Source organism: Bos mutus, chromosome 23, assembly GCF_027580195.1.
Source record: "Bos mutus isolate GX-2022 chromosome 23, NWIPB_WYAK_1.1, whole genome shotgun sequence".
Lineage (NCBI taxonomy): Eukaryota > Metazoa > Chordata > Mammalia > Artiodactyla > Bovidae > Bos > Bos mutus.
The window spans coordinates 38,709,574-38,723,590 of NC_091639.1; the positions used below are offsets into that span (position 1 = coordinate 38,709,574).

The window sequence follows — 14,017 nt, forward strand, 5'->3', positions numbered from 1 at the left end:
GTGGGTTCGGGGCAGAAGCGGGATGTGACCGGAACAGAGCTCTGGAAAGACGGAGGTGTGTGACAGATGTGTGCAAGAGAGACGAGGATGGAGGAGGCGAGTGCTTCTAGGAGGAAGCTGCAGAAACTCAAGCATGGCTGGACCAGAGCTGTGGCTAGGGCCATGAAGAACAAAAGGGTGAATTTGAGGAGAGATGCTGAAGGAGGATTGGCAGAACCTGGTGACCGGAAACAAAGGCGAGAAAAGAATGTGACCTAACAGCAGAGTTCTCGCCTCACCTTCCCGGTGAGATGTGGAAGGATGCCAGCATTGCCAACAGAACCGAATGAACTGGAAGGGGTCACGGCCAGGACAGGGGCTGAGGAGACACCCCCCACCCACCCCGCACCAGCATAATCACACTCTGTGTGATTCACACTTGTGTCAGAATCACACTGCTAGAGAGTTCTTCCTCTGAACCTACCATCGATCCGACTGACAAGCTCTTCCAGCGCCTTGACCTTCTTCTGGATCCCTGGTTGTGCAAAGGTGTAGTTATCCTGCAAACGACACAGAACTCAGGCCGAGCAGGGAATGTCACACCATCGGGCCACCCCTCCCCCATGGTCACTGAAACATGTTTCAAAGCAGAAGGTGTTTCTCCAGAGCTGCTGCCAGTGTTGTGGGGAACAAAGGAATCTCAGAGAACAGCAGAGTGTGGGGGAAAGGCATGTGCTTTGGAGGCAAACTGCATGGCTGGGAGCACAGCAGAATGGGGGGACAGGGCCTAATGAGAAAGGCAGAGCAACATGGGGACTCCCCTAGACTCCAGGGGACATTAGACCATTGCCTGTTTTTTTTTTTTTTTTTTTTTGCACAGCACAACTTTCGGGATTTAGTTCCCCAACTAGGGATCAAACCCGTGTCCTCAGGAGTGAAAACACAGAGTCCTAACCACTGGGCTGCCAGGGAAGTCGTCTAGGATCACTGCCTTTTGAAAGCTGTAAAACTAACGAATGAAGTAAAGATGGATGGACCGAAAGCGGGGGAGCCATGCTGGGGCCGGAGTTCGGAGGCTGTCTGATCCAGAAGAGCAACAAGGAACCCAAAGGGAGCCCCAAGCAGGGCATCCCGAAAGGGCAGAGTCGCTCACCTGGATCCCGTCCAGCAGCTTGCTCATGCACCAAAAGCTGTCGGCTTCTATGCTTCGCAGCATGTCCTGAGACAAATTGGTCACATCAAAGTTCTCCACATCCTCTTCTGTAAAACAAAAGGTGAAGAAAGTCCAGAGGTTTTCTCTAAAAAAATGGATAGAGAAAGACAGAGTCTAGTATCTTCAACGGGGTCCTTAAGGCCCAGAGGGAGCCAGGCTCATGTGAGGCCAAGGAACAGGGGCCTGCCCACCACCGTCCCCTTGCCAGGTAGGCAGGAGTGTCCCAGGAAGGCGCTCGAGAATCTCATGACAACACTGCACAGGCCATTTCTCACACCGGGTTGGCTGGGTCCAACACATCTTTCTCTTCCACTGCATTTTTCATTTAGTTTGAGGAAAAAAAAAAAAAACTTCAGGCTTCATGTTCAATGAGCTATATCCAGCCCCCTGGAGGCAGTCTGGAAAAATTCTTTCATTTCAGAAATTCAGTAAACTAACACACTCACTCTTACAGGCAGTGAGAACAACTGGGATCAGGGAACCCCGACAGGTCCTTTTAAAGACAGAATCCCCCCGTTCTGACCAGGCAGACCCAGGGCCTCAAGCCTCAGAAGTGAGGATGAGTTGTGTGAAGGAAGATGGCCCAAACCCATGAAAGCTTCCAGGATTTCATCTCAACCAAGCTGGCAGTTATCAAGCTGGGTTCTGCAAAAACCTCCATCCTATAGGATACTCAAGTAAAAAAGGTTCCATGGACAAACACAGCAGAGAAACGCTGCATTATATATCCTCATCTTGGAGACTCATAAAAGGATTCGAGAAGTTATTAGGAATTCTGCATTAAGAAAATCTCCTTCATCTGGCTTACTCAGCACTCCCCCAGTTTCTTTAGCCTTGGCAGCTCTTTTAAAGAGGCCTGCCTATGAGCGAGTCTTGGAAACCCCACACTAAGGGACAAGAGTGAGAGGTTGTCCGACTGGTCTGAGATGCAAGAAGGAAGAACACAGGAGTCTTCTAGAAGAAGGAATGTGTGATGTTCCCTTCCTGCGGGAGACAAGGTGGACAAGACAGGCCACCTCAAGCCACAGGCCCCTTGCATGCCCATCAGAGGCCACACACGGAGACGTTCGGGCCCTTGCGCTCTGTGTCAAAGGCAGCCTCTCTCCTTGGAGCCCTGTTTGAAAACAGCATGTTCACTGCAGACCCTGGTGCCGCAGAGACACAGGTATATGACAGAATGTATTTAGAATCCAGACCTTTCCTTTATGAGAATTATCACTCTATCGAGACTTACAACTGGACCTTCTCAGGATGTTGTGGGACAACTCTCCGATTCTCATCCTATATAACAGTGTTTTTCTAATGGACCTCAAGGGCTGTAAAAACGCTTTTGGGGAGGGCGGGGTGCTTTGTCAGAAAAAGTATGAGCCTGGCAACAGTGTAAAAACTCCACAGTTAATACAAGTAAAGCATCGACAGCAGACCCTGGCACACGGTAGGCATGATATAGTTAATTTTAGGTGAGGTTTATTAGGAATTTGTAATGACATGGGGAAGCATGTCACAGCGTTGAGGGAGAGGAGTAAAGTACAAAGTTATTTATGGTTTATTCTCAACTACTGTACATACAATATTTATGTGTTTGTATAAGCACAGAGGAAAAACAAAATATATCACAAGGGTTTACAGTGCTTATTCCCAAGGTAGTAGGGATAAAGAATTTTTATTTTCTTTAAGCCTTACTATTCAAAATTTCTACAGTAAATATAACTTTTGGTCAAGAAAAAATGCACATGATTCTAGCAAAAAGGAGCTACCATGGACTACACCTGCCTTTTACTACCAAAAAGAGAACAAGATTTTGTAAAACACTAAGCCTGCAGAAATGAAGACTTCAGATAATACATAAAGGTCTATTTGAGAAACCACACAAAAAAATCCTTCCACGAAATACCATCTTTCTTTTTTTCTAACTTAACCATTTATGTAGTGGGTGTTTTGCCAGAGTGGGGGGTGACCAGATGTATACTATTAATTTAATCAAGTGATACTGGGCTCCAAGACCCAGCTCAGAATCTTCCTTTTTCTTTTTGCTTCATCTCGCATTTCTAAGATCCTTCTGTGTTGCTGTTCAGACCTCCAGTTCACTGACCCACACAGGCCATCACCTCTTTACCTATCTGTTCCCCATCAAGGATGGATACCCAGGGGCCCCCAACACCCACTACCACAAATAATGGCTGGAGGAACCACACGAGAACTGCTGTGGGCCAAAGGACCTAACCACAGGTACCAGCAGACCACTCTCCAGGAGCAGACTCCCAGCAGTGCACTAGGGAACCACGTGGACTCTCCCCTTTAGTGAGTGTGGCGGATCACACTAACCAGCCTGGGCAGTAGCTTCCCTTCCTCTGAAAGAAAAAAAAAAAATGAAGCCCATAAGGAAGGCTCGAGATAAAAGCTCTCCCACTATTTGTACGTGTTTCACAAATGAAGATCCCAAGCTCCACGATAATCTGAAGGGTCTTGTCCTACCTGGGCATTTCAGAACACTGCAGCAGAAATGTCACTGGAAATGGGAACCACACACAGCAGAGTAACTGGGAGAGAGCGCCAGGCTCCCTGAGTACGATGGGGAGCAGGCTGCCACATGAGCCCCAGTGACCTGCGGCCTTTTTGTCAGAACAGTCAGCGGTCAGGAGCATAGACTCTGAAGCCAGATTGTGCAGCTAAAATCCTGGCCCTGTCACAAGCTCTGTGACTCTGGGCAAATGACTTTGCTTCCTGAGCCTCAACGCCTCCTCTCTGAAGGAGGTAACATCCTACCACCAGTGGGGCACATTGTAAGGATTAAACAAGTCAATACATGAAAAGTACGAACAGTGCCTGGGATAAAATAAGCATTACACAAATGTTAAGTATTACTGTTATTAAAGCCTCTGTTATTTTAGATCTCTGCTATTTGCAGCCAAACCTAACCTAATTCCAAACGTACCTTAAAAATAAAAGACAAATTTCAAAGCTTTCCATTTCTACCTCTGGCTCTTAAGGAAGAAAATCGAAAAACATGAGGTTCAAATTGATAAGAACCTGCTCTCAGTAACTGTGCCGTTCCCAACCCTAGCTGTCCTCGGGAGAAGGGGGTCAACAGAGGACGCTGAACCCTCTCTTGGGGCCTTGCGAACTGGGAGCTGTCCTTTGCCCATGTTCTGCCCTCACGCCCCACCTGCCTGTTAGCTCTTGGCTTTCACAGACAACAGGGGAGCTCACCAGCACTTCAGAGAGTGGGAGGAGGGTTTAGTTCTAGTGTTCTGCCTGCTGGGACGATAAAATTCACACATTCAGTCAAAAACTGTGAGCTAAGTGCACCAGCAAAAAGCAGCAGAGAAAGGGAGGCCCACATGCTCTCGGGAAGGGCTTCATTCAGCATCAACAGTCTGTTCAGAAGGATCATTAAACATCCCACTTGAGAAAACTCAACATATAATTGAAGCTGGAATGGGAAGCCACGCCAGCAATGCCGTCTCAGATGAGGGCAGCGTCTCTGGTTGTCATTATGGAGCATTCAGCAGCCAGGACTCGGACTGGAGGGAATGAGATTTTTAAGGGATATTTTATGGCTGTTTTAAGCGGCAAAGCATCCAAAAAGAGGAAACCCAACAGCTCTTTATAAAAATCGAATTGCCCACTCTAGGCTTGACAAGAACATGCTGTCAAGCCCAGCGTTATTACCCGATAAATGTACCTGAGTGGTGGCCCCAGTCAAGTGTTCATTTTTCTCAGAACTCCAGATCTCGGGCCTAAAACTAGCCTCACCTGTGCCTCAAACACTCCCCAACAGCTTCGGGAAGAACTGGTTTTACTAAAACTGGAAAGAGTAACTTGTCCACTCAGTGCTCGAGGCATTTCCCAGAAAGCATCTGTGATCACAGGGCAATTGCTAGATTTTGTGATCTGTTGGGTAGGAATCAACCAGCCCAACCCGCAGACACAAGGAGATTCAAGGCACCAGACTACAGACAGCCCTTCTATTTTCCAAAGCCTCTGGCTTACCTGATTCCTGTCTGTTTTTTTTAACTGGACTTATGAGAAGAGCTTACATAATATTTTCTGACCACAAAAGTAAACTGCTTGAGAAAAGGAAAAAAATAAATCTTTTCAGCCATACATCTAAAGAACCTCATAAAACAGGAATTAAATCTTTCATCCAGAAAAACACAGTTTTAAGAAGAGTTCCAAGGAATTCATCCAATCACCTGAATGTAATAATTTTAAAGGGGTTCAGTGCTATAGAAACTTGTTGGGTATTACTCATCTGGCATTTTTCAGGCAAGTATCTGTGACAAGGCCACCAGAGCCAAGTATGGACAAGGCGGAGGGACCCCTCGGTTAAACCCAGCAAAGTCAAACCACTTGACAAAGAAAGGACAGTGAGGAGAGGGAAGAGGTTTCTACAGAGCAGAAACCCACAGGAGCAGGTGGGTCTGTTTCAGGAGAACCCTGTTTCAGACTGTGAGAGGAGAAACGCTATTTCTAAGACAGAGAAGCAGCTGACGACAGAGCCCTCCCCAACACAGTGCCGGTCAATTAACCCAGAACCATCTCTGGCCATCCACTGCTCAGCATGAGGTACCTGGCTAAAACGAATTTTAAAAACCAACACACCACCAAACCGACTCTACTTTTCTGAGGTTCTTGTATTACTTCTACTTTTATTTAATGAACACTAATGGCTGCTGCTTATTTAACTTATATCCAAAGTACATTATGAGAAACGCTGGGCTGGAAGAAGCACAAGCTGGAATCAAGATTGCCGGGAGAAATATCAATAACCTCAGATATGCAGATGACACCACCCTTATGGCAGAAAGTTAAGAGAAGAGGAGAGTGAAAAAGTTGGCTTAAAGCTCAACATTCAGAAAACAAACATCATGGCATCTGGTCCCATCACTTCATGGCAAACAGATGGGGAAACAGTGGAAAGTGTCAGACTTTATTTTTTTGGGCTCCAAAATCACTGCAGATGGTGACTGCAGCCATGAAATTAAAAGACACTTATTCCTTGGAAGGAAAGTTATGACCAACCTAGATAGCATATTCAAAAGCAGAGACATTACTTTGCCAACAAAGGTCCGTCTAGTCAAGGCTATGGTTTTTCCAGTAGTCATGTATGGATGTTTGAGTTGGACTGTGAAGAAGGCTGAGTGCCGAAGAATTTATGCTTTTGAACTGTGGTGTTGGAGAAGACTCTTGAGAGTCCCTTGGACTGCAAGGAGATCCAACCAGTCCATTCTAAAGGAGATCAGCCCTGGGTGTTCTTTGGAAGGAATGATGCTAAAGCTGAAACTCCAGTACTTTGGCCACCTCATGGGAAGAGTGGACTCATTGGAAAAGACTCTGATGCTGGGAGGGATTGGGGGCAGGAGGAAAAGGGGACGACAGAGGATAAGATGGCTGGATGGCATCACCGACTCGATGGACGTGAGTTTGAGTGAACTCCGGGAGATGGTGATGGACAGGGAGGCCTGGCGTGCTGCGATTCATGGGGTCGCAAAGAGTCAGACACGACTGAGCGACTGAACTGAACTGAACTGAACTGAATTGAACGGCTGCTGGTTAAATCAGCCTCTTGATGCCTGGATTACAGGAACCCAAACTGTATGAGTATTCATGTTAGAGGGGCAAGGGAGGGGGCAGGTCCAGCACACACTTCACCTTCATCTTCTAGGACCTGCCCAAAGACCACCCACAGAGCCAGGCAGCACGTCCCCAAGACTCATATGCCACAGGCCCTGGGAAGTCCAGGGTTTGGACTCGTGGTCAGCTGCCCACAGGTTCCTCATCTAGGCTCAAACATCTTGACTATGTTGGCTACCTCAATTTCTCCTGTCATGGTGTCTCATTTATGCTTCGGTCAGATAAAAGAGACAGCAAGTGCACACGTCACCTGGCTCACCGCCAGGGAGATGGCAAGCCACAGTTTGCCCTTGGAGAGCTTACCTCTTCATGGGAGGAAATCCAGCCCTGGACATCCCACCAAACTCTCACACTGCTCTCAACTGCCCACTGAAAGTAACCCTGCTCAGCACTCTGACTGGGCGTCTCCACATATGTCTGTTGCTGGAAAGAGCCTCAAATTTCTTAGCACATACAAGGCTGCTTCGTCTATGAAGACGGGGCCAAGAGGCACCTTGAGGAAAGGGGTAAAGTGCCAGACAGGATGAGGGCTAAAAATTCAGCATCAGCCCCACTCCCCAGGTCCCTCCAAACCCAGAGCAGGAGAATGAAAGGTGGAATATTCTTTTCTAATGACTCAATTTATATAAAGTTTAGAGACAGGCAAAACTAACTGAGGTGTCAGAAGTCAGTAAAACATCCATAGTTGCCCTTGTGTGTGTGAGAAGGACTATATGCTTTTATTTTCTGTGAATAAACATCTAGAAGGATAGGCAGGGATTTCTGTCCACTTTGTTTATGGTCATATCCCCTGTGACTAGAGCAGTGCCTGGTACGCTGTAAGAATCAATAAGTAACTGCTGAATAAGTGATGATGCTCCATCTCTATCCCTTACGAAAAAGAGAGAAGAACTTTTGGCTAAATCAGCACAGTATCAAAATGCTGTGATTCACTGCCCTCCAGTGGCCAAGGCCAGCAAAGCTGTACTATTTCCTGAATATCTTAAACCACTATGAAATTTTCATTCTCTCATTCGTTCAGTGCTAAAGAATCTGCCTGCCAATGCAGGAGACACTAGAGACACGGGTTTGATCCCCGGGTTTGATCCCCAGGTTGGGAAGATCCCCTGGAGTAGGGAATGGCAACTCGCTCCAGTATTCCTCCCTGGAAAGTCCATGGACAGAGAAGCCTGGCGGGCTATAGTCCATGGGGCTGCAGACAGTCGGCACTCACTCTTCATCTAGACACATGTGGAATTTATGGACACCAAAATGAAAGCACTGGGAATGTTAAGATGTTTCAAATAGTCTCTGGCCTCAAAGAATCATAAAGACCAGTGGCAGATGGCAGGATGGAACACACAGTAGCTGGTGTCCTAGAGCCCTTCAAGGGGGAAATGCATAGTTATGGAGAGAGTGCCGCTGGGAGGTGGTGGGAGGAGGGAGGGAGGAGGTCTCAGGGCAGGCTTCCAGGAGGAAGGGGAGCCTTAAGGAATGCACATGGATTAGCCCAGGGATAAAGAAGTGGTACAGGACAAGGCTTCAGGTTAAAGACGTCAGTTTTGGATTTCTGCCTTTAAGAGGTGAGGCAGAAGCAGAGGACACAGGGCCTTGCACAGCAAGCTACAGAATGTGGACTTTTTCGTCTGTGCTGTGTGGCTTGTGGGGATCTTGGTTCCCTGACCAGGGACTGAACCCAGGCCACGGCAGTGAAAGCCTCGAGTCCTAACCACTAGGCCACCAGGGAACTCCCGGGAATCTGGACATTTTAAACTGTAGGTGATGAGATGCTAGTGAAGGGATTTAAGCAGGGGGGCTGAACAGGCATGTCTGTGTTTAAATGGTGTGAAAGATGGTTTTGAAGGGGATAAAAACCAGAGATGGGAAAACATACTTGGCCATTTCAGCAATCCAGGCCTGAGCTAGAGTAGTCATAGGAGGAATGGAGAGAGAAAGCGATTCAAGAAATAGTTAGAACATGAAACCATCAGAGCTTTGTAACTGATCAGATATGAAAGAATGAGAAAAAAGAATTATTAATACAAACAAGTCTTAGCATTTTTGGGCTTCCCAGGCAGCGCTAGTGGTGAAGAACCTGCCTGCCAATGCAGGAGACATGAGAAATACGCGTTTGGTCCCTGGGTGGGGAAGATCCCCTGGAGTAGGAAATGGCAACCCACTCTAGTATTCTTGCCTGGAAAATTCCAAGGATTGAGTCTGGCAGGCTATAGTCCATGGGGTTGCAAAGAGTCGGACACGACTGACTATGCACGCACACACGTAGCATTTCTGACTTAAGAGACAGGAAATGTTGGTGACTGAGAGAAAAGGGTGGCTGGGCATAGGGAGAAGAGGAATTAGTCAAACGCTGAGTGTGAGGAGCCAAAGGATAGCAAAGATGTTGTTGTCCATAAATAGCTACTACCACTTCCTCCTCAATGAAAGGACCCTTAAGGGTACTGGTCACCTGGGATAGACTGTTTTCCAGGCTCACCTGCCGATGGGAAACGCCGTTAAGTTTAAATTCAGATGAGAGATTCAAAACCAAGTGTTATGTACTTGGGAAGTGCCTTCCAATGGAAAGAGTATGTCTTTCTTCCTTTCCCTCTCCATACTGGCTAGAATATAGATGTGATGGCTAGAGAACAAGCAGCTATCTTGGATCATGAGTAGGAAAACACACACTGAGAATGGCAGGACAACAGAGAGAGGCTGAATCCCTAATATCATGGAGCCTTGGACTGCTCACCTCCTGACTTTTAATGTGGGAGAAATAAACTTTTCTCTCTTGCTTACAGTACTGGTACTTGGGGCTCCCTGTCAAAGTAGCCAAGCTAATCCAAATCGGTCATTTATGCCATGTCATTGTTGTTCAGTCACTAAGTCATGTCTGACTCTTTGTGACCCCATGAACTATATGGCACATCAGGCTTCCCTATTTCCCAGAGTTTGCTCAAACTCATGTCCATTGAGTGATGCCATCCAACTTTCTCATCTTCTGCCGCCCCCTTCTCTGGCCCTCAACCTTTCCCAGCATCAGGGTCTTTTCCAATGAGATGGTTCTTCACATCAGGTGGCCAAAGTACTGGAGCTTCAGCTTCAGCATCAGTCCTTCCAATGCATATTCAGGACTGAGTTTCTTTAGGATGGACTGGTTGGATCTCCTTGCAGTCCACGGGACTCTCAAGAGTCTCCTCCAACACCACAGTTCGGCCTTCTTTATGGTCCAATACTTAACATCTGTCCATAACTCCTAGATTAACTACAGCTTTGAGTTCTGTGGGCAAAGTGATGTCTCTAACTTTTTAATACGCTATCCAGGTTTGTCATGGCTTTTCTTCCAAGGAGCAAGGATCTTTCAATTTTGTGGCTGCAGTCACCATCCACAGTGATTGTGGAGCCCAAGAAAAATAAAATCTGTTACTTTTTCCACTTTATCTCCATCTATTTGTCATGAAGTGATGGGACTGGATGCCATGATCCTAGTTTTTTGAATGTTGAATTTTAAACCAGTTTTTTTCACTCTCCTATTCCGCCCTCATCAAGAGGCTCTTTAGTTCCTCTTTGCTTTCTGCCATTAGGGTGGTATCATCTGCACATCTGAGGTTATTGATATTTCTCCCAGTAATCTTGATTCCAGCTGTGAGTCTTCCAGCCCAGCATTTTGCATGATATATTCTGCATAGAAGTTAAATAAGCAGGGTGATAATATATAGCCTAGTTGTACTCCTTTCCCAATTTTGAACCAGTCTGCCGATCCACGTCTGGTTCTAACTGCTGCTTCTTGACCTGAATACAAGTTTCTCAGGAGACAGGTAAGGTGGTCTGGTATTTCCAGCTCTTTAAGAATTTTCCACAGTTTGTTGTGATCCACATAGTCACAGGGTTTAGTATAGTCAATGAAGCAGATGTTTATTTGGAATCCCCTTGCTTTTTCTATGTTCCAATAGACGCTGGCAATTTGATCTCTGGTTCCTCTGCGTTTTCTAAATCCAGCTTGTACATCTGAAGTCCTCAGTTCACGTACTGTTGAAGACTAGCTTGAAGGGTTTTGAGCGTTACCTGTGACATATCTGAGCATAAATGTCATGCAGGGAACATGCGTCAGAGATTTTAAGACTTCCCTTCTGGGACTTCAATTGCTACTGTGCTTCTTAGTAAAACCTGAAATGAAAATCCTGCTATACTACCTCATGCAGAGGAGAAGGGGGAGAGTTATTCGTTACTGTTTCATTTTGCAATGAAAGAAATCACCAGGCATTGCTCTTCTTTTGAAAATAGGACATGTCATGGATCCCTCTCTTCCAGACAACTCCTCATTCAGAACACAGTTGCTGTTATGCAGCTTATTTTGGTGATGACTATATTATCAATTACATTATATTCTGAATTAGATCAATACTGCCATCTAAGTCCGAAAGGATTTGAGAGAGTCCGGAGGTATTTCACTGTCTCAGGGGTCACAGTCCAGAGACTGTGATTCCCCGAGGGTGAGCCTCCAGCACTATCACCGCTGGGCCCAGACACAGCCGGCTTATCCACAGAGGACCCACTTCAATGTGAGCTGCGGGTTTCGGAAAAAAAAAAAAAAATCGGGAACTGAGGGGGAGTGGGCGCTAAGTTAGGTACAGAAAAATTCTCTCAACAGAGGGCAGTCACCGGATCTCCCCATTTTCAGCTATTTTACAACAAACATGATATGAAGCATGAAGCAAGCTCAGGTGCTACTTTATAAAAGTAATGGAGAATAGGGACTTCCCTTGTGGTCCAGTGGTTAAAAATCTGCCTTTCAACGCAGGGGATGAGCATGATCCCTGGTCAGGGAGCTAAGATTTCACGCGTTGCGGGCAACTAAGCCCGTGCGCCTCAGCTATGGAGCCTGTGTGCTCTAGAGCCTGATGCGGCAAAAAATAAATAAATACATATTTTCAAAAATGTTTTTTAAAAGTAATAGAGAACAGATAGCAGAGGAGATAGGAGCCAGGCCAAACAAGGTCCTGTGGGTCCCACAGCTCTACTAGGGGACATCCTCCGTGCTACAGCTCAGGGAGATGAGGCGGTGGGCGAGGCTGCCTGGGGACACCTGCCTGGGATGACAAGGCCACTGGCCTGGCCTGTTCCCCGGGTGAAGGATCCCAGAGGCCTCCCGTAGTAGAGACAGTCATAACAAAACTCTTTTCACAGCAGCTGCCTTCCTAGGATACGGCACTATTAGAGAAAGGGAGCAAAGCAGCATTGTTACTCAGACAAGAGAACTGTTCTTGGAGGCCACAAACAATGTTGAGTCTGTGTTCAGGAAAGGCCTTGAGGCTGGAGAGAAGTCTGTATGCCTTGTTTCTTTGAAGCTTAATTTATATCCAGCAACTGATGAACCAATAAATAAAATGTGGTATGTTCATACAATGGAATACTTATTTGACCATAAAAAGGAGCGAAGCACTGACACAGGCTACAACCTGGATGAATCTCAAGAGCAAGCTAAATAAGAGAAACTAGACACAAAAGATACACATATCACAGGATTCCATTTTTATGAAATGTCCAGAAAAGGCAAATAATAGAGACAGAAAGCAAGAGCAGGTAGGAATAGAGGGGGTGGGGGGGCTTGGTACTGATGGATATAGGGTACAGAGTTTCTTTTGGGGTTGATGAAAATGTTCTAAAATTGACTGTGGTGATGGTTATAAACTCTATAAATATACTAAAAATTACTGAATTGTACATGTTAAATGGGTGAATTATATATGAATGACATCTCAGTAAGCTGCTATCAAAGAAACCCCACAAAACTAATTTGTAAAATTACTGTACCTCCAATAAAAATTCTTCTTACTTCCTGAAGTAGGTAGGTTCCCTATTTCCTGAACCTGGCAAGTTTATCCGGAAGAAGAGTCAAGACAATTTTTTAAAAAGGATGATGAAAGAGACCAGCCCTGAAATAATAATAAAACACCCTCTAAAGCTCAAATATCCAAGTTGTGTGGTACATGCATAGTACGTGTGTGTGTGTGTGCGCACGCGCGCGCACTCATTCGTGTCTGACTCTTTGTGACCCCATGGACTGCAGCCTGTCAGCTGTCCATGGAATTTTTCAGGCAAGAATATCGGAGTGGGTTGCAATTTCCTACTCCAGGGGGTCTTCCTGACTCAGGGATTGAACCTGAATCTTTCGAGTCTCCTGCTTTGGCAGGCAGATTCTTTACCACTGAGCCACCTGGGAAGATGCATAGAAATGGAGATAAATGGAATAGAAATAAGCAAAACCATGTAAATAAAGGAATTTATACTATATTATGAAGAGAGATTTCACACCAGTGAAGAAAGTATGTACTACATATAAACAGTGATAAATAATGAAGTATCCAGTTGGAATAATAACTTTAAATATCAACCCCACTGTAAAAGAAAATAAATTTTACGAATAGAATTTAAAAATCTAAATGTAAAATCAGAGCCACAAGAGTACTAAAAGAAAACATGGAAGAGCATCTTTGTAACATTGAGGTGGGGAAGGTAAAACTTCCTAAGCAATATACGAAATCTAGAAACCACAGAGGAGGAGGTATTTCCTTTGTGTCCTGCTTTGCAATGACCTACTTCTTTGTGAGCCCCTCAAGTCCCCACTAGATGGGATGCTCCACAAGGGGGAGCACACCTGTTACCTTACTCACTCTATCCTCTGGCATAGAGTAGGAGCTCAATAAACACCTGAATGGACACCTAAATCTGAATGGGCAGATTTGACTACATAAAAACTAGGAAAAAAAAAGAAATTAGGAAGAGCTATATAAGGAGACATAATAAAAGCTGAAAAGATAGATGATGGTCTGGGAGAGAAAAAAATACTAGGTTGAACCATAAAGAATTCCCATGGAGTGGGTGTGTCAAAAAAGGTTGAATACTAGCAACACACAGCAGATGAAAAATGAGTATATCTAATCCACATAAAGCTCTTAAAAAACGAGACCAACAGAAAAACAGAAGAAAAAAAAAAAGTGTAAATATCTGAACAAGCAGATGACAAACAAACGCTAATACACAAAAGAAAAAAGATAAACCACCTCGCTGATGAGTAAGTGGCAATAAAACTGAAACACAAACCGCGGTTTGTCTGCCAGACTGGTGAAACACAATTAGACTTGCTAACAAGGATGTGAAGAAAAGCGCACCTAAGCATCAGTGGCTGGAGCACAAGATGCCATAAGCCTC

General features: G+C 45.5%; 1 protein-coding gene across 2 annotated transcripts in view; it reads right to left on the minus strand.

Moving 5' to 3' along the window:
• The window catches only part of TBC1D22B (TBC1 domain family member 22B), a 74,068-nt gene that overhangs the window by 17,202 nt on the left and 42,849 nt on the right, over positions 1-14,017 (minus strand). For both annotated transcript variants that reach the window (XM_070361459.1, XM_070361460.1), the window contains 2 exons: positions 1,133-1,239; positions 464-539 (listed from right to left, as the gene is read on the minus strand). In XM_070361459.1, coding sequence (XP_070217560.1) covers positions 464-539; positions 1,133-1,239 — 183 coding nt within the window. The remainder of the gene's footprint in view (positions 1-463; positions 540-1,132; positions 1,240-14,017) is intronic.